The following is a 17971-nucleotide window of genomic DNA, read 5'->3' on the forward strand; positions in this document are numbered from 1 at the left end:
AGACCCGGAGAGCCCGGCCCGGCCGCCTGGCCTCTGCCCGGCGCTGCGCGGCGATGGCCGGGACCGGCTGGGCGCCTCCGCAGCTGGAAGACTTCCTGCTGACCGAGCGGCTGGGCAGCGGCACCTACGCCACCGTCTTCAAAGCCTACCGGAAGGTAAGGCGGGGCCGGGCCGGAGCTGCCTCTCGCCTCGGCTTGGTGGGCTCCGAAGTGGAGCCTCCCCAGCGCCGGGAAGTCTACCTGGAAGGAGCTCAGCCGCGCGTCGCTCCTGGCGCTGGCTGGGTTGTGCGGGGTGCGGGCGCGCAAAGGGAGGGAAGCCAGCCGGACAGGAATTGGTGGGGGTGGGGGAGATGATGGAGACCCCCCCACACACACACACACCACCTTCCTTCTGGGGTTTCCTAAAGGTTGTGGTCTTGGGGTGGAGTGGGGGGGGTCTCTTCCCCCTTTGGGAAAATTAGGGTGGACCCCCTTCCCCGCCCCAAAAAAAAAGGAGAGCGTTCTGGAGCGCATGGATGATCGGGTGGATCGGGTGGGAAAGGAAAGTGGACGCATGCCTGGAATGGTGCAGGATGGCCCAACGGAAGCAGTGAAAGGCTGCTGCATTTTTCATGAAAGCCCCCCCCTGCAAAAAAAAACCCTATTATTTTGTTAGCACCTGAAAGATAAGGAGGAGCAGAGGGGCATCTATTTATTAAATGTATTTATTTATGAAATTTTTATTCCAACCCATCTCCCCTACAAGTACCCAGAGTTTTGTTTTTTTAAAAAAAAAATTATAGCTAAAAAATATAAAATATCCAAGGTTAAAAAAATATTTTAGAAAGCTAACAAATATAAAATAACCTAGGTTAAAAAACATTACAAAAGGGTTAAAATATAAAATACCCAAGGTTAAAAATGTTTTAAAAGCTAAAAAATATAAAATACCCAAGGTTAAAAAAAAATGTTTAAAAAGCTAAAAAAAATATAAAGTACCGTAGGTTAAAAAAATATTCTCAAAGCTAAAAAATATAAAATACCCAAGGTTAAAAAAATGTTTAAAAAGCTAAAGAAATATAAAGTACCCCTGGTTAAAAAATTTTTTTAAAAAACTAAAATATATAAAATACCCAGGGCTAAAAAACATTTTAAAAGCTAAAAAATATAAAATATCCAAGGTTAAAAAAAAATTAAAAGCTAAAAGATATAAAATAACCAAGGTTAAAAAAAAATTAAAGCTAAAAAATATAAAATATATTTTATATTTAAAATATATAAAATATAAAATACCCAAGGGGGGGAGGGGTTGTTAAAGATAAAATGTATTGAAAAACTTTTCAATTAAAAAAAAAGCATTTTAAAAAGCTAAAAAAATATAAAATAAAAACCTTACTAGAAAATTCCAAACTCTTTCCCTTTTCTGCCTTGTTAGAAAAACTCCCGGGAAGTGGTGGCCATCAAATGCGTGAGTAAGAAGAATCTCAACAAGGCCTCTGTCGAAAACCTGCTGACCGAAATCGAAATCCTCAAAAACATCCGGCACCCTCACATTGTGGAGTTAAAGGACTTCCAGGTGCAAATCAGAAAGGGGGGGGGCTTTTGGTGTGAGGACTAGTCGTAAGTCTCTTTTTTTCAGTGCCGTTGTAACTTGGAATGGTCGTTATAAGTTCAGGACTACTAGCTAAGGCTCTGCAGGCATTTCCTTGACTGAGCTAATTAGAGCACCACCCCCTAAGACTGGTGGTGCAATTCTCAGCAATAACTCCCACTGGGTCTAGGTATCGCCCAAATTGCCTCCATAAGGACTAGAAACTTGGGGGGGGAGAGGTTGGCTCAATGGGAATGGGAAAGTAGATGTGCTTTTGATAAACTCGATGGATTTTTTCCCCTCTCTTTTAGTGGGACAAGGAATACATCTACTTAATCATGGAATATTGTGCTGGAGGTGACCTGTCCCGTTTCATCCGTAGCCGGAGGATTCTTCCCGAAAAGGTGGCTTGTATATTTCTACAACAACTGGGTGAGGAATACGGAGAGAAACTTGTGGACTTCAACTCCCAGAATTGCCTGTGGCTGGCTGGGGAATTCTGGGAGTTGAAGTCCACATGTCTTAAGGTGGCCAAAGTTGGATACTTCTGGTTTAGAGCAGTGTTTCTTTAAGAGGGTTGAACTTCAACTTGCTGGCTGGGGAATTCTGGGAGCTGAAGTCCACCCCTCTGAAAGTTGCCTGAAGTTGAGAAGCACTGGCTTAGGCATCTAGTCCTCAAGGATATGGACGGTGACGGAGTGCATTTTCTTTCTTTTTTGTTCAAAGCAGCTTGTGCCTTGAAATTCCTTCACGATAAGAATATCTGCCATCTGGACCTCAAACCTCAGAATATCCTATTGAGTTCCTTGGAGAAATCTCACCTCAAGCTGGCAGGTGGGGGAAGGGCCGGAACATCCGCCTAAGGCTCTGCTCAATTTCTTATTAACATCCCTTAACGTGGATTTTGCTCACAAGCAACAAAATCGGTAGGGTTTGACTTTACCATGTCGGTCGTAAACGCGAGGAGCAGCCATAAAGCACTTTTTCGAGAGTCCCCAAATGATTGGCAAATGAATGACCATACCTTGAGGTCCACACGCACATCATGATTTCCCCGGGATGCAGGGATGAATCCTGCTTTGGAGACATTTAATCAACGCTCCCTCTTTCTCCCTAGATTTTGGATTTGCACAGCACATGTCCCCCAGGGACGAGAAGCACGTGCTGCGAGGTTCGCCTCTTTATATGGCGCCAGAAATGGTGTGCAGTCGGCAATACGATGCTCGGGTAGACCTGTGGTCAGTGGGCGTGATCCTCTATGGTAAGATAAGATGATAAAATAAGAGGATAGGATAGGACTGTGGTGGCGAATCTATGGCACCCGTGCCACAGGTGGCACGCACAGCTCTCTCTGTGGGTACGTGTGCCATCACCCCAGTCCTAGGCCTTCAGCTGGGTTTTATAAAATCTTTTCGCTTTAGGCCTCCATCACCGTGTACAAAAAAAAAGATTCAATCAATCAATCAATTTCAACTTTCCGCGGGGAAAAAAAGATCTCGCAAAGTTGGAATTGATGGATTGAACTTTTTAGTCCCACCCAGTCTGCCATTACCACTGCAGCCACGCCCACCCAATGGGCCACACCCACCCAATGGGCCACGCCCACCCAGCACCCGACGATACACAGGTGGGTTTTGGGTTGCAGTTTGGGCACTCGGTCTCTAGAAGGTTCGCCATCACTGGGATAGGATAATAGAATGATTAGGAGAGGAGAGGAGAGGAGAGGAGAGAGGAACAGGAGAGGAACAGGAGAGGAGAGGATAAATAAGATAAGGTAAGATAGGATGGGATAAGATGGGATGGGATGGGAGGAGAGGATAGATGATAAGAAAATATAGATGAGATAGATAAGATAGATGATAAGATGAGAGGATAGGATAGGATAGATAAGATGATGTGGTAAGATAGATAAGATAAGGATAAGGATAAGATGATTAGATAAGATAACCTGTATTGTCACTTTGTTCTGTGGACACACTGGCACACGTTAAAAATGAAACATATATATATATATATATATATATATATATATATATATATATATATATATATATATATATATATATATATATATATATATATATATATATATATATATATATATATTGAGGGGCTACCATAAAGGGGGTGTCAACCTATTCTCCAAAGCCCCTGAAGGCAAGACAAGCAGTAACGGATGGAAACTAGTCAAGGAGACAAGTCACCTAGAACTAAGGAGAAACTTCCTGAGAGTTAGAACAATTAACCAGTGGAACAGCTTTGCCTCCAGAAGTTGTGGGTGCTTCAACACTGGAAGTTTTGAAGAAGAGATTGGACAACCATTTGTCTGAAACGGTCTAGGGTTTCCTGACTGAGCAGGGGGTTGGACTAGAAGACCTCCAGGGTCCCTTCCAACATTTGTTATTTGTTAAGTTCATCTTCAGTGACAGGGGAGTGTTATTAATCCAGTCTTCCCACCACGGTCTATATTTCATAACGGAATTGCAAGCTCAGGCCACAAAAACCAGGCAAATTGGAACTCTCTCGGCTAAAGATCGTAGAATTGTGAGCTTTTTGATGCTGTCTGGACTAGGTGGTGTTCTTGCGGATGTTTCATTACCCAACTAGGGGACATCCTCAGTGCTAAGAAGGGAGTGGGGCTTGCAGAGTGGAGGAAAAGTGATTTGAAAGCAGGGGTTGTGGCTTCGTTCCCTGCAGCTTCTGCAGGATTCCTTCAGACGTCTCCACAAGACCTCCGATCCTTAACCAGGTTACCTTTTTTCCATCACCACCCCTTTTAGAGGCTCTCTTTGGCCGACCTCCTTTCGCCTCCAAATCCTTTGCTGAGCTGGAGGAGAAGATCCGGAGCAGCCAGCCTGTTGAGGTAACCCTGCAAGGCCGCAGGTGGGGATGACTTTGTCGGTTGTCCTGTGAGTTTTACCGCAGGGGTTTGCAAGCTGCTTTCAATTCCCACCCCTTCCTCCCTGCATTTTTTTTTTCTGAGAAGAGATCCACGGGTTCCCCCGGATTCTCAAAGGGACCCAAAGCACAACTTTCCATCCACACCACTTCACGGAACATCTCATCAGCTACGCTACCCACTGAGTGACCGAAAATCTTCCTGATTAGAAGTGGGGTACCTTTAAGCCTTCCCCTGATTCTTCTACCTTTCCTTCCCAGCTTCCCAGCCGCCCCCGACTCTCCCCGGAGTGCCGGGATCTCCTGCAGCGTCTTCTGCAAAGGGACCCCCAGCAGAGGATCTCCTTCCAGGCCTTCTTTGCACACCCGTTTGTGGACATGGAGCACATGCCCAGTGCGGACAGTCTGGGGAAAGCAGTGAGTAGTGGCAAAGGGCCAAGTATGCGGGGGGGGGTGGTGTTTGTGTGTGTACGAATGAAGGGAAGGAAAGGGGACGGAGGGAGGGAGGGAAGGAAGGAAGGAAGGAAGGAAGGAAGGAAGGGGGGAGGGAAGGAAGGAAGGAAAGAAGGAAGGAGCAGGAAGGAAGGAAGGAAGGGGGGAGGGAAGGAAGGAAGAGGAAGGAAGGAAAGAAGGAAGGAAGGAGCAGGAAGGAAGGAAGGAAGGAAAAGAGGAAGGAAGGAAAGGAAGGAGAAGGAAGGAAGGAAAAGGGGAGGGAGGGAAGGAAGGAAAGAAAAGAGGAAGGAAGGAAGGAATGAAATAAAGGGAAGGAAGGAAGGAGGGAGAGGTGTAGTTCAGCATTGGCAGATGGCTTACTATTACAGCAGAATCTAGATGGGTCTCTATTTACTAGCCCCCCCCCCTCGTAGAGTATAAAAATCAATTCTTCCTCTTCCTCACAGTTCAGTGAATTTTGGAGGCCTCCCTCTGAGCCACCTCCAGAGGTTATCTGGCTGGGGCATTCTGGGAGTTGAAGTCCACAGATCTTAAAGTTGCCAAGGTTGGACCCCCTTGGCCCACAATCTCTTCTCTTAACGTTGTTTCTTTACAGACCAAGCTTGTCACGGAGGCGGTCAAGAAGGACCAAGAAGGTGACATGACCAGCGCCCTTTCGCTCTACTCCAAAGCTCTGGAGTACTTTGTCCCTGCCTTACGTTGTGAGTAGCCCAGTTGTTCTTTGCTTTCCCCTTCCTTCTTTCCTCTAGAGTAAGTCAACCCACTCTGAGTAAAAACAAAGTGCTCCGGAGGGCAGGACAAGAAATAATGGGTGGAAGCTTATGAAAAAAAAAACATCTAAACCTAGAATTGAGGAGAAATTTCCTGACAATGAGAAGTTGTGGGTGCTCCATCACTGGAGGGTTTAAAGATGAGATTGGACAACCGTTTGGCCAGGATGGTATAGGACAGGGGTAGGCAACCTCGGCTCTTTTATGACTCGTGGACTTCAACTCCCAGAATTCCTGAGCCAGCCGTGCTGAGGGGAAAGGGAGAGGTTTCCATGCTGAGCCATGCGGGCTCAGGAATTCTGGGAGTTGAAGTCCACCAGTCATGAAGGGGCCATAGTTCCCTCATGCTGGCTCAGGAATTCTGGGAGTTGAAGTCCACAAGTCATCAAAGAGCTGAGGTTGCCTACCCCTGGTATAGGATCTCCTGCCTTGGGCAGAGAATTGGACTAGAAGACCTTTAAGGTCCCTTCCAGCTCTGATTCTTTGTTCTATGAAGACCTGAATTTGGGTCTGGGGGAATCAATTTATTTTCACTTGGGACCAGCCTCTTCCCGACTTTGTTCATTTCTTGCTGCCCAAACATATTCTCCCAAGATTTTGTCCGTCTCCACCTGATTTTCATTTTCCCAGAATCCGCTTCTTTGCTTGTTTCGACGCTGGCTGGCAAAACCACCCTTAAAAGGGGCTGGCAAAGCCATCAAAAGGTAGCCCTTGACTTATGAGCTACTGGAAGCTACTTACGACCGAGATTCAAAGTCCTGCCAGTCACACACACACACACACCTCTCTGGGAGTCACATGACCAAACGTCAGGTGCTTCACAACCAGGCCACATTTATGCCCATTGTTTAGCATCCCAGGGTCATGTGACTGTGTCTTATAAGGTGTTTTCCCAAAAAAGGGGGCACTGACGTCCGGTTTTCAGCAGACCCCCTCCCTAGCAAACCCTCGGCTCGCTTAACGACTGCCGCCTGTCCTTAATGAGCACTGCAAAAACAGGTTGTAAAACCAGATCTTTTGCATGATTGGCCCGTTTTGTGACCGTCACGATTGGCAGGCTCCATTACGGTCGCAAGTATTCAAATTATGGTAAGGCTTCGTCCGCTTTGCCTCTCAGTGTAATAACGCAGCCTGCCTTGCCCACTTCTTCCATCTCCCTTATTGTCTTCAGATGAACAAGACGCCCAGCGGAAGGAAGCGATCCGATCCAAGGTTAGTCGAATGTCCAGGTTCCAACTGACCTGATGGCTAATTTTTCAGGCAGACTTTTGGGGTAGGTGAAAGTGCTCCTTTGCAAACAGGGTTAGGCCAGGATTTCTGCCTTAGGCAAAGAAGATAGGTGGGACCCACCAGCATTTTTTCCCAATAGGCCTCTCTTGGGAAGCCATGTCTGAAAAGCAGTTAGCCTTGAAAGCGAACTCAGGGTCAGCAAAATAAATTTTACTGCTAGGCAAACTCCTAATAAAATATAGGCTAGTTTGCTATCCTGATAAGCACACCAATATTCGTTTTTTTGGGGAAATGCGTATTCTGTCTTACTGATAAAGGAGCCCCAGTCGTCAAAAAAATACAGCAAACACATTTATTCGGGCAAAGTAGTCAGAATTAAATCCAGCTGGGAATAACTCGGAGCAACAGTTTCCCCTCATTCCTCTTCAGCTTTTAGCAATGCCAAAATCCAGGTTTCTCAGCCTCAGCATCTTTAAGACAGGTGGACTTCAACTCCCATAATCCCTCATGGCTGGCTGGAGAGTGCTGGGAGTTGAAGTCCGCCTGTCTTAAAAGCCTCCACAGTTAAGAAACCGAGGATCCCACTGCAGTTTACCAATGTGTCAATCTCAGAAACAGCCTATCTTATTAGCAGTGTTTCACCTCAAGGGCCCTTTGGCTGTGCCGAGCCCCAGTTTATTGCTTTATTTCAAGAAGCGAAACAGGCACCATTCATTTGCGAGGTGCCTACTTTGGTGCAAAGCCATAAAAGCTCTCCTTTTTTATTTTTATTGTTATTTTTTTATATATATTCTGCTTCTGCTTCCTAGTCGGCGTCAGATGTTTTGTCTTTGTGTCCTGTTTCCCCTCTTGCCCAGGTGAGCGATTACATCTCACGTGCCGAGCAGCTCAAGGCGCTGGTAGCATCGGACAACAAAGCCCTTTTGCAAAAAGGCTGCCCTGCACGGGACATTTTAAAAGGTAAATTTCTAAGGGAGAGAAGCCAAAGAAGGTAAGACCATGAAATGCCTGAAATAGCGTATTGTTGATAAGGCTTAAGTCAGGCTCTCCAACCTTGGCCACTTTAAGACTTGGGGACTTCAACTCCCAGAATTCCCCAGCCAGCCGTGAGGAATTCTGGGAGTTGAAGTCCAGCTCTCTTAAAGCGGCCGAAGGTTGGACTAGGAAGACCTCCCAAGGTCCCTTCCAGCGCCATGCCTCTATGATAAAACAAGGATCTGCTGCAAAATGATGCCGGGTGCCAATCCTGCAGGAGTGTCGTCAGCCACCAGAGGGTGCTGCTCCACAGCTTCCCTTTCTCCAAAATCCAGATATTTCCCCCTGAGCTTTATACTATTTATACTATTTTTGCACAGAGCTGGCAAAAGGAAGAGCATATTGTGTTTACCTACATTGCTGTAGGTTTCCAAGACAGCGGTCAGGGTTTTTTTAGGGTGTGTGTGTGTGTTGTGGTTGCCCAAGAATCTTTTCTTTGGCAAAAAAAGGTGGTACAATCAAGCGTGGCTTGCTTAATGACCGCCTTGTTTAGCAATGGAAATTCTGGTCCTAGCTACAGTCATAAGTCGAGAATTACCTGCATACGAAAACCTTGCCCTCTGTCAACTGTCCGACTAGTACAGCGGCTCCCGACCTTTTCTATACCCCGCGCCCTTAGAACGCTTCTGATATATTCTCGCACCCCTTATAAAGGTTCGAAATAATGATGACGAATTGTACATGCACACCATAATTTTGAATAGCCAAGTTTTCCCACCTCCTAGAATATCGTCTCGCACCCCCGGTTGGGAACCCCTGGACTAGCGAAACCCTAAAAAGGAATCTTCCAAGGCTTTGGAATGCCATAAAATATAAGCTTTATTGAATACAACATCTCGGAATTGAAGAAGCAAAACCGGCTCCGGTTTTCCCGTGTGAAAAATTGCCCGAGTTCAGCCATAGCTTCCCCTTACCCGCTCCCACCGGGTGTTCCCATTGTCCAATCATCGAACTTCGTTTTATTATGGGAACGGTCCACTTCTCCGCCAAGCACCTGTTTTAGCGACTTTGGCGTTCATGCGGGCTCTCCCTCTCCCTGAACGGCTTCTTGGGGTCCCCTTTGGGATCCCCTTTCCTCCCTCCCCCTCCCCCCTGTTTCTATGGCAAGCTGATTAGCGGTAGAAGTTAGCAGGCATCCTAGCCGTTCAACCTTGGCATCCTGGGAACTTTATCTTAACGTTTACTCAGCTGCAAAACTTGTCTTCCTCTGTTGTTCCAGAGATGTCCAAGAAGAAGCCTCGGCTTTATGCTGCTCTGGAGGTCGCCTCTGCCGCTGTGGCGAAGGTCAGCTGCTGGGGGCGGGGGGTCAGGGAGGGTTGCCGTGGTTGAACCGGGGAGCACGCAGGGACTGCGCTCGAAGGCAGAGAACGAGCTGCAGTCCCAAACGAGCAGGGTGGTGACTTCTGGGAGATTGTGGAAGGCTGGGGGAGAGTTAGCAGAATGACAGAGCTGGAAAGGACCTGGGAGGTCTTCTAGTCCAACCCTCCAAGCAGGAAACCTGATCCCATTTCAGAGAAGCGGCTGTCCAGTCTCTTCATAAAAACCTCTTAACGATAAAGGGGGCAGGCAGGCAGGAAGGAAAAGAAAGAAGTAGAGAGAGAAAGAAAAAGAGAGAGCGAGAGAGAAAGAAAGAAAAAGGAAACAGGAAAGGAAGGAAAAGAAAGAAAAAGAAAGGAGGAAAAAGCAAGAGAGAAAGAAAAAGAAAGAAAGAAAGGAGAAGAGGGGGAAGCAAGAGAGAAAGAAAAAAGGAAAGAAGTGAAAGGAAAGAAAGGAAGGAAGGAAGAGAAAGAAAGAAAAAGAAAGAAAGAAAGAAAGAAAGAAAGAAAGAAAGAAAGAAAGAAAGAAAGAAAGAAAGAAAGAAAGAAAGAAAGAAAGATAACAGAGTTGGAAGGGATCTCAGAGGTCTTCTAGTCCAACCCCCTGCTTAGGCAGAAGACCCTATACCATTCCAGACAAATGGCTGTCCAGTCTTTTCTCAAAAACCTCCAGCGACGGAGTCCCCACAACCTCTGGAGCCAAGGCTTCCCATTGATTCACTGTTTTCACTGTCAGGACGTTTCTCCTTATTTCTAGTTTCCTGCCTTCGGGCGTTTTGGAGAATAACCCTAACCCTTAATTAAGCCCCTTAAACGGCCCTCCGTCCCAAAAGCCAAATAAGGACCAAATATTGTAAGGGCTCTGAAGGATGTGCTAAACCACACTTGGGATGGGAGAAGAGTTTCAGCGGGACTTTTTTTTTTTCTTTCCACTCTCAATCCTGTCCAGCCAAGTCCGTGCAACACACACACACACGCTCACACACACATGTACACACAGAGCCTGTTTGCCTTTGCAGTCCGCTCGAGTGCCAGTGTGTTCAATTGCATTCAGAAAGGAATCCGCTCCCCGTAAACTCAGCATTCAGCGCATGAAGAGATCCTATTTTTTCCGCTTCCTAAAATCGCCTGGCTTTCATTTTATCCGATGACCCCATATTTTTCCTGGAGGGGAGGGGAGGGGAGGGGCAGGGGGGAAAGAGGTGAGGAAGGGAAGAAAATTTTTCTTTCTCCATACCTTCCTCCCCGTGTGGGTCATTTTCTGGCCTCTACTTTGATTAAAAGTGGAAGCGGTGTGTGTGTGTGTGTGTGTGTGTCGATTCATATAGAGCTGGGAGGGAATATTTGTAACCCGGGGTTGAAGAAGTCCTTGCATCCAGCAGGAATTCAGCTTGTTATCTCTCGTCTCCAGGAAGAAGAAGGAAAGGAGGACAGTGAAACACTGGAGTTGTATCAGCAGAGCTTGGGCGAACTGCTTCTGATGTTGGCTGGTGAGTGAAAAGTTCGCTGAGGGACGCCAGGAAGAGGCTGGAGGACAGGAGAAAAGGGTTGAAGGTGGCCAGCCGTCCCTTCTGCTGCACATCGGCTTAGCGGTGAGGTCAGACTTATCTTAGCGCATAGGACTACCATTTCAGACCAATGGCTGTTTGTCTGAAATGGTCTAGGACAGGGGTAGGCAACCTTGGCTCTTTTACGACTCATTATTTTTTTTTATTTCTTAAGCAATCAAATACTCTTTATTCTCTTTTTCCCCCCCCCCCACACCCTAAATTCAGCGGAACCTGCCGGAAGAAGACGGGAATTGCTACACGCTGAGGTAGAGTATGGCTCTCTCCTTGGAGTGGAATCTGGGTCCCAGAGAACAGGAAGGGCTGTTTCCTCCGAGGGAAAACTTCTGAGTCAGGAGAACCACACTTCCAAGAGCACAAACCTGGCTTTTGCTATCGTTGGTTGAACAGGGAGGCGTCAAACGTCTGAATGCGCACCGTAGAATGAAGAAAACCTTGCATGTAGCGAAGTTGCTTTTGTCAAAAGGCAGCTGGATTTTTTTTTGTTTGTTTTTTCTTTGAAAACATTTTGCTTGTCATCCAGGAAGCTTCTTCGGTTCCAATTAACTGGTGAGGAATGGGAAGGCCTAAAGGGAGAATTGGGAGTGATGGATGAAAACTAATCCAGGAGAGAAGCAACCTAGAACTAAGGAGGAATTTCCTGACAGTGAGAACAATTAACCAGTGGAACTACTTGCCTCCAGAAGTGGTGAATGCTCCAACACTGGAAGTTTTAAGAAGAGACTGGACAGCCACTTGTCTGAAATGGTGTAGGGCAGTGATGGCGAACCTTTTGGAAACCGAGTGTCCAAACTGCAACCCAAAACCCACTTATGTACTGTCAGATGCTGGGTGGGCGTGGCCCATTGGGTGGGCGTGGCTGCGGTGGTAACGGCAGACTGGGTGGGACTAAAAATTTCAATCAATTCCAACTTTGCGAGATTTTTTTTCCTGTGAAAACTTGACATTGATTGATTTTTTTTTGCACACGGCGGCGGAGGCCAAAAGCAAAAAGGTTTTATAAAACCCAGCTGAAGGCCTAGGACTGGGGCGACAGTGCGCGTGCCCACAGAAAGGGCTCTGCCTGCCATAGGTTCGCCACCATGGGTGTAGGGCTTCCTGCTTGAGCAGGGGGTTGGACTAGAAGACCTCCAAGGTCCCTTCCAATTGTGTTATTCTGATTTATATTCTTTCCAGTCAGCAGGTCGTTATAATTGGTCATTAAGGTGCTAATGTCGGCTGACTGCAAGGAATATAAATCCTTCCATTCCCCACCGGTTAGTTAGAACTGAAGAAGCTTAGAGGAGCAGCGAAATGTTTTCAAAGTGAAAAACCTTTTGGAAAAAGCACTTTGGGGGCAACCATGACCTGGATGACAGACATCGTGTCTTGTGTATGTGTTTAGCAATGGAAGTGTCTCAAATCGCATCCACGCCAGGCCGATGGGCTTCCCAAGTGCTCCTTGGCCATTGAGAGATGGACAGGGCTGTCTTGATGGACCCAGAGGTTGGTCCCACAAGATTCTTCTGGTGTCCTATTAGGACTGATGAATGGACGACCATTCAAGGACCCTTCCTGCTGTCCCAAAGGATTTGCACTCCATGAAAACGGAAATTGCAAAACCTGAGATTGTGTTTGTCTTGGCAGATCCAGACACTGATGGCCCGAGCAGAGTATCTGAAAGGACAGATCAAGGTAGGAGAGGTTGGGGGAGGGGAGAACGAGGAGGGGAAAGAGAGCTGGCTTCTGTCGACCTGCAAAGTAAGAGACGCCTCCAAACATTGAGCAGAGGCGATTGTGGGAATAGGTGCGGTGGTACACGGGAGTCTAAGCCTAAGGAAGAGTGTGGGAGCTTAAACATGGGAAGGCCTGAACTCAGCTCCTAAGTAAATTCTCCTGTCTAAGGAATTTCTCCCCCCCCCCGCCCCTTTGAGGTTAAATCCCTTGCCTCCCTTTGCATTCTGGGAAATGGCCCTTGCACCTCCCTTTGGCTTCTGGATTCAAATCCTAGCTATCTCCCATGCTTGGCTAAGGGTGCGCGTGTGAATGTTGGTACCCGAAAGGGACGGCAGGACGTCGGAGGCTGCTCCGTTGCCTTTGTGGCTTCTTTCTGGGGATGCCCAGAATTTCATCTGCTCTGCCAGGAGGAGCTTTCTGTGGGGCTAGCCGAGCTGTCGTGATGGCATTGAGGACTAGGGGAGGCCCCGGGAGGGCAGATTGTAGCTGCCAGGAATCTTAGGAAACGCCCGGCTCTCTTTTCCTTGTAGATCAAGGAATCCCAGTGGGAAGCTGAGTCCATTGGAAATGAGGGCCTTTCGGATTCTGTAAAAAACTGTAAGTCTGGTCCCTTCCCTTCCTTCCTTCCTTCCTTCCTTCCTTCCTTCCTTCCTTCCTTCCTTCTTCCCTTCCCTCTCCTTCCCTCCCTCCCTCCCAACTTTCTTCCTCTCTCACTGTCTCCCTTTTTCCTTCCTTCCCCTTTTCTTTTCGGTTCCTTCCTTCCTTCTTCCCTCCTTTCTCTCTCTCTCTCTCTCTCTCTTTCTTTCCTTTCTCTCTTCCTTCCTTCCTTCTTCCCTCCTTCCCTCCCTTCTCACTGTCTCCCTTTCTCCTTCCTTCCCGTTTACCTTTCTGTTCCTTTTTCCTCCCTCCCTCCCTCCCTCCCTCCTTCCTTCCCTTTTCCCTTCCTTCCTTCCTTCCTTCCTTCCTTCCTTCCTTCCTTCCTTCCTTCCTTCCTTCCTTCCTTCCTTCCTTCCTTCCTTCCTTCCTTCCTTCCTTCCTTCCTTCCTTCCTTACCGTGCCCTACATTGGATAAGTGTTGACGTAGAGAACCAGGTTGGTGTAGCAGTGAAGGCACCAGGCTAGGAATCGGGAGATCGTGGCTTCTAGCCCCTCCTTAAGCACGAAGCCCCTGGGTGACCTTGGCCCAGCCCCTCTCGCTGCCTTAGAGCGAAGAAGGCAAGCCGCTTCCAAATGACCTTGCCAAGAAAACTTAGTGACTGATCCAGGCTGTTGCCAGGAGAGAAAAAATTGATTCCAAGAGATCAATTTTGAGCCAGCTATTTAGAACGTCAGGTTTAAACTTTGCTAAAACTAATTTGAAAATAGCATTGTTGGGGTTATTTTTTTAATGATTTCATTTTAGGCTTAATCCAAATTGCTTTTCTCTCTCTCTCTCTCTCTCTCTCACTCTCTCTCTCTCTCTTACCTTTTTTTTTAATGGATTCATTTCAGGCTTAATCCAAATTGCTTTCTTCCCTTTCTCCCCTTTTTCAGCCTGTACTTTACAGTGACCCGTTGCCAGGAGCCGGCCTGGGGCCTTTCCATACCTCCACCAGCGAGCCGTGGACAATTCGAATTTACACCCCGTTGTTTTTGTGACTGGGACTAATTGTTGCCGATATAGAGCTGTGTCCCGCTGCAGATTCAGGCGGGCGGATGCTCTAGGGAACGTGAGGTTTTGTAGGCTGTCAATCTTGGCCTGGCGTGATTTATTTTTCCAGTTGGCAAAACTTGAATTTAAGTGAGTAACCTTAGAGGCTACCAGGCATTTTAATGGGCAGGGAATAAGCTCAGGGTACTTTTGCTGAAGGTATGTTGTGTACAGTAGTACACAATCCGAGATGTTTACAAGTGGGTGATGCCAGGACGAATCTCCTGGGTATTATCCCCACTGAGGAAAGATGGAGAAACTTATAGGGAGATGTCTTCATAAATTTATTTTCTAACACCTACAAGAGAGTTGGTGTTTATTCTGTTCCTTTTATTTATCATTGGGGGCGGGGGGGGCGGAAACGAACCCATATCACTGGTTTTGGAAAGCAATTCCGTTTGAAATTTTGAATCCATTTGGAAAGCAACCTGGAGGTTTGAACCAGTTCAGAAAATCTGTGTGGTAGAAGGCAAACCATAGAATCCTACAGATTGAAGGGACCTTCTCAAAGGTCCAGTCCAGGGGTAGGCAACCTTGGCTCTTTTATGACTTGTGGATGCTGGCTCAGGAATTCTGGGAGTTGAAGTCCACGAGTCATAAAAGAGCCAAGGTTGCCTACCCCTGGTCTAGTCCAGGGGTGTCAAACTCAATTTCATTGAGGGCCGCATCAGCATTGCGGTTGCCCTCAGGGGGCCGGGTGGGTATGGCCAGGGTGGGCGTGGCCTGGGTGGGCGTGGCCAGAGTACGTATGGCCAACTGGGTGGGCGTGGCCACCTCTACATCGTTCGCATCAAGGGTGCCTATGGGGGCCTGGGCAGGAGTGGGACAGATCTGAGGGTCTCTGGCAGAAGGAGGGTCTCTGGGCCAGGGCCAAGGCAGTGGGGACCGTTCCCTCACTCTTTCCAGGATGGCTTCACGGGCCACATGAAACCACTTCACGGGCCGGATCCGGCCCCCGGGCCTTGTGTTTGACATGTCTGGTCTAGTCCAAACCTTTGACCAAGGCAGGAGACCTTATCATATCCTGGACTATAATAATGGCTGTCCAATTTTTTTTTTCTTGAAAACCTCCAGCAATGGAGCACCCAGGAGCCAAGCTGTTCCCTTGGTTCCCACTGTCGGAAAAATTTGAATTCGGATGTTTAAACTGATTTAGACCAAGTAGAAGATGGGTTATGTTCCACTAATGCAAAAACTACCTGGATTCCCCCCCCCTCCCCCAATTATGCTCCACTCTGTCCTGTCCCATTCAACCACAGTAAGACAAAGAGTTTGTCCCCTACTCCTGAGCCACCCCAGTTTTATTTTGCAAAGTTCTTGCGGTCTCAGCTGTGACGGTGAGACAATGTGTGGTCCTCCCTCTCTTCTCCCCCATCAGCGATGCTCTCCGTGGCGTTCCTCCATAAACCAAGGCTTGAAGCAAAGGCTCAAGCAGCCCACATTAGCTCGGGGAGTGTGTTAGGAGTGCCATTCAATACAACGGTGGGCATCTGATTGGCATTGGAAGTGGGGGCTGGCACAGCCCTCCCCCCCTTTCACTACTGGGAAAGGCCCCAATCAGGCAGGGGTCACCAACTAGGGGGTGTCCAAGGCCGGCCAGGTGCAAAACTAGTTGGGGAATTCTGGGAGTCAAAGTCCAGCCATCTTAACAGTTGCCAAGTTTGAGAATCACTGCATCAAGACCTGATTGGGTTTTTGTTTATGATTTAAATCATAGTTTTCTGGAGCCATAGGGCACCATGGCCATTAACCAGGGTTTACAATCTAGCCTGGTTCACGCCACAGCCTTAGCGCAACTTATGAACCAAAGCAAACCAATCACCGTATCTTCAAGCAGCAAGTTAAGGACTTGAAATCATTTTTTTTTCCCCAACGCAGAGAGCCTGCAAACTCAGAATCTTCATTTAGGCAGCTTATGGTGGGGCCAGGCAGGAGGCTGATTTGGCCACAGTTGTTTTTATTTTTTGTATATAAAAGAATGTATGTATCTTATAGCCAGATACTGAGCATTTAAAAGCTTCTTTCTCTTAAAGCACTTTCAAGACAACTACGGTATGCCTTTGGTTTCCTCCATTTCCTTCTGTGATCCAGTGGCCCTTTAAGGCAGGGGTCTTCAAACTTGGCCCTTTTATGACTTGTGGACTTCAACTCCCAGAATTCCTCAGCCAGGCACGCTGGCTGAGGAATTCTGGGAGTTGAAGTCCACAAGTCATAAAAGGGCCAAGTTTGAAGACCCCTGCTTTAAGGGATGAGGGCAGAGAGGTCAAAAAAGGCAAGATAGCTACTCTGATCTGCCTTCTAACCTGCCAATCAGTGGAAAAAACAAAGGAAATAGGATTATACCATCCCTAAATTGTACAAAACGATGTCTCTCTCTCTCTCTCTCTCTCTCCATCTCTCTTTCTTTTTCTCTTTCTCTCTCTCTCTCCATCTCTTTCTTTTTCTCTTTCTCTCTCTCTCTCTCTCCATCTCTCTTTTTCTTTCTCTCTCTCTCCTATCTGTAATCTCTTGGAATTATAACGTGTGTTTGTTCCAGTTACATAACTGAATGAAGGATAATAAAACGGACAAGGTGAAATTAAGTCTTTCTTCTTTTGGGACAAGGGGCTGAAACGGAATCTTTCGCATCACGTTCCTTCTCCGGTTACAATCGGAGCTGAACTTTTCAGAGGCCATTTGACTGTCACCTTCCTTGATTGTCTGAATGTTAGGGAAAAGAATAGCTCGCCTGCGTTGTTGGTTGTTGGAACGGACAGCTGGGCCTAATGTTTGCCCTCTTCCTGCAATCAGTAGTCTGAAAAAACGCAGGAAGCAGCAGACGAACGAAGAGACTGGACTTCAATTTCTCAGATTCGTGACCTGAGAAACTGTTAAGGTTTGATTTTTTCCCCCCCCATCCACCAGGAAAAAAGCGCCAGGTTGCAGAATTGTCTTCCAAGGGCAGTCACCCTTTGTGTGTGTGTGTGTGAGACTACAGCGGTGTGATTCTCAGAGGGTCAGGTTGTTTCCTCCTGCATCCCAAATCTACCTTTGAGGTAGATCCTTGGTGCTCTCTGACTTTGGTTGTTTTCTTGTAGACGTTTCATTATCCAAACTAGGTAACATCACCAGTCACAGACTTACCTTATTTTCCCATGTCCGTTCTTTATTCCGGGATTCACCCGGGTCTTTGAACAAGGGATTGTGTGACACGAGGCTAGACAGTGTGCAAAAAGGGCCATGTTCACCATCACTTAAGGACATCCCCGCACGTGCTCAGCAAGTCACTTGCCGTGTCGTCAGAAAGTCCGGCTCATTTTAGCAAAGCTGAAATAGCAACAGCAAGAGCACTTAGACTTATAGACTGCTTCATCGTTCTTCACAGCCCTCTCTAAGCGGTTTACAGAGTCAGCATATTTGCCCCCAACAATCTGGGTCCTCATTTTACCGACCTTGGAAGGATAGAAGGCTGAGTCGAACTTGAGCCGGTCAGGATCGAACTGCCGAACTGCTGGCAGCCAGCAGAAGTAGCCTGCAGTACTGTACTCTAACCACTGTGCCACCACAGCTCTTATTCATTTTCTGAAGATCACCAACACTTACTAATCCCGTATAATCCTAACAATGAATGGAGCAGCTGGAAAAGGAACATTAGGGTGGACTGGTATCCAGGAATGTTAACATTTATCTCCTGGTTCTAAAATGGGAATGGGAGAGCAAAATAAGGAGAGAAGAAAAAAGCAATTA

At 47.3% G+C, this 17971-nt stretch overlaps 1 protein-coding gene across 2 annotated transcripts; it reads left to right on the plus strand.

Moving 5' to 3' along the window:
- The first annotated feature begins 2 nt into the window (after positions 1 to 2).
- LOC308679242 (serine/threonine-protein kinase ULK3-like) lies at positions 3 to 14752 on the plus strand. Of its 2 annotated transcripts, none has more exons than XM_081346831.1 (16): positions 3 to 155; positions 1414 to 1554; positions 1881 to 2001; positions 2296 to 2403; positions 2687 to 2830; positions 4350 to 4432; positions 4729 to 4884; positions 5516 to 5621; positions 6862 to 6902; positions 7778 to 7880; positions 9175 to 9239; positions 10683 to 10761; positions 11047 to 11087; positions 12466 to 12513; positions 13086 to 13152; positions 14089 to 14752. In XM_081346831.1, exons 1-16 carry the CDS (start codon positions 54 to 56, stop codon positions 14103 to 14105), a joined length of 1422 nt encoding a protein of 473 aa, XP_081202957.1. In that variant the 5' UTR covers positions 3 to 53; the 3' UTR covers positions 14106 to 14752. The 2 variants fall into 2 exon arrangements, with proteins under 2 accessions (XP_081202957.1, XP_081202958.1); XM_081346832.1 differs by having other exon boundaries at positions 2299 to 2403; positions 14089 to 14751.
- Positions 14753 to 17971: the final 3219 nt, after the last annotated feature.

This window comes from Vipera berus, assembly GCF_964194415.1.
Source record: "Vipera berus genome assembly, contig: HAP1_SCAFFOLD_86, whole genome shotgun sequence".
NCBI classification, from domain to species: Eukaryota; Metazoa; Chordata; class Lepidosauria; order Squamata; family Viperidae; genus Vipera; species Vipera berus.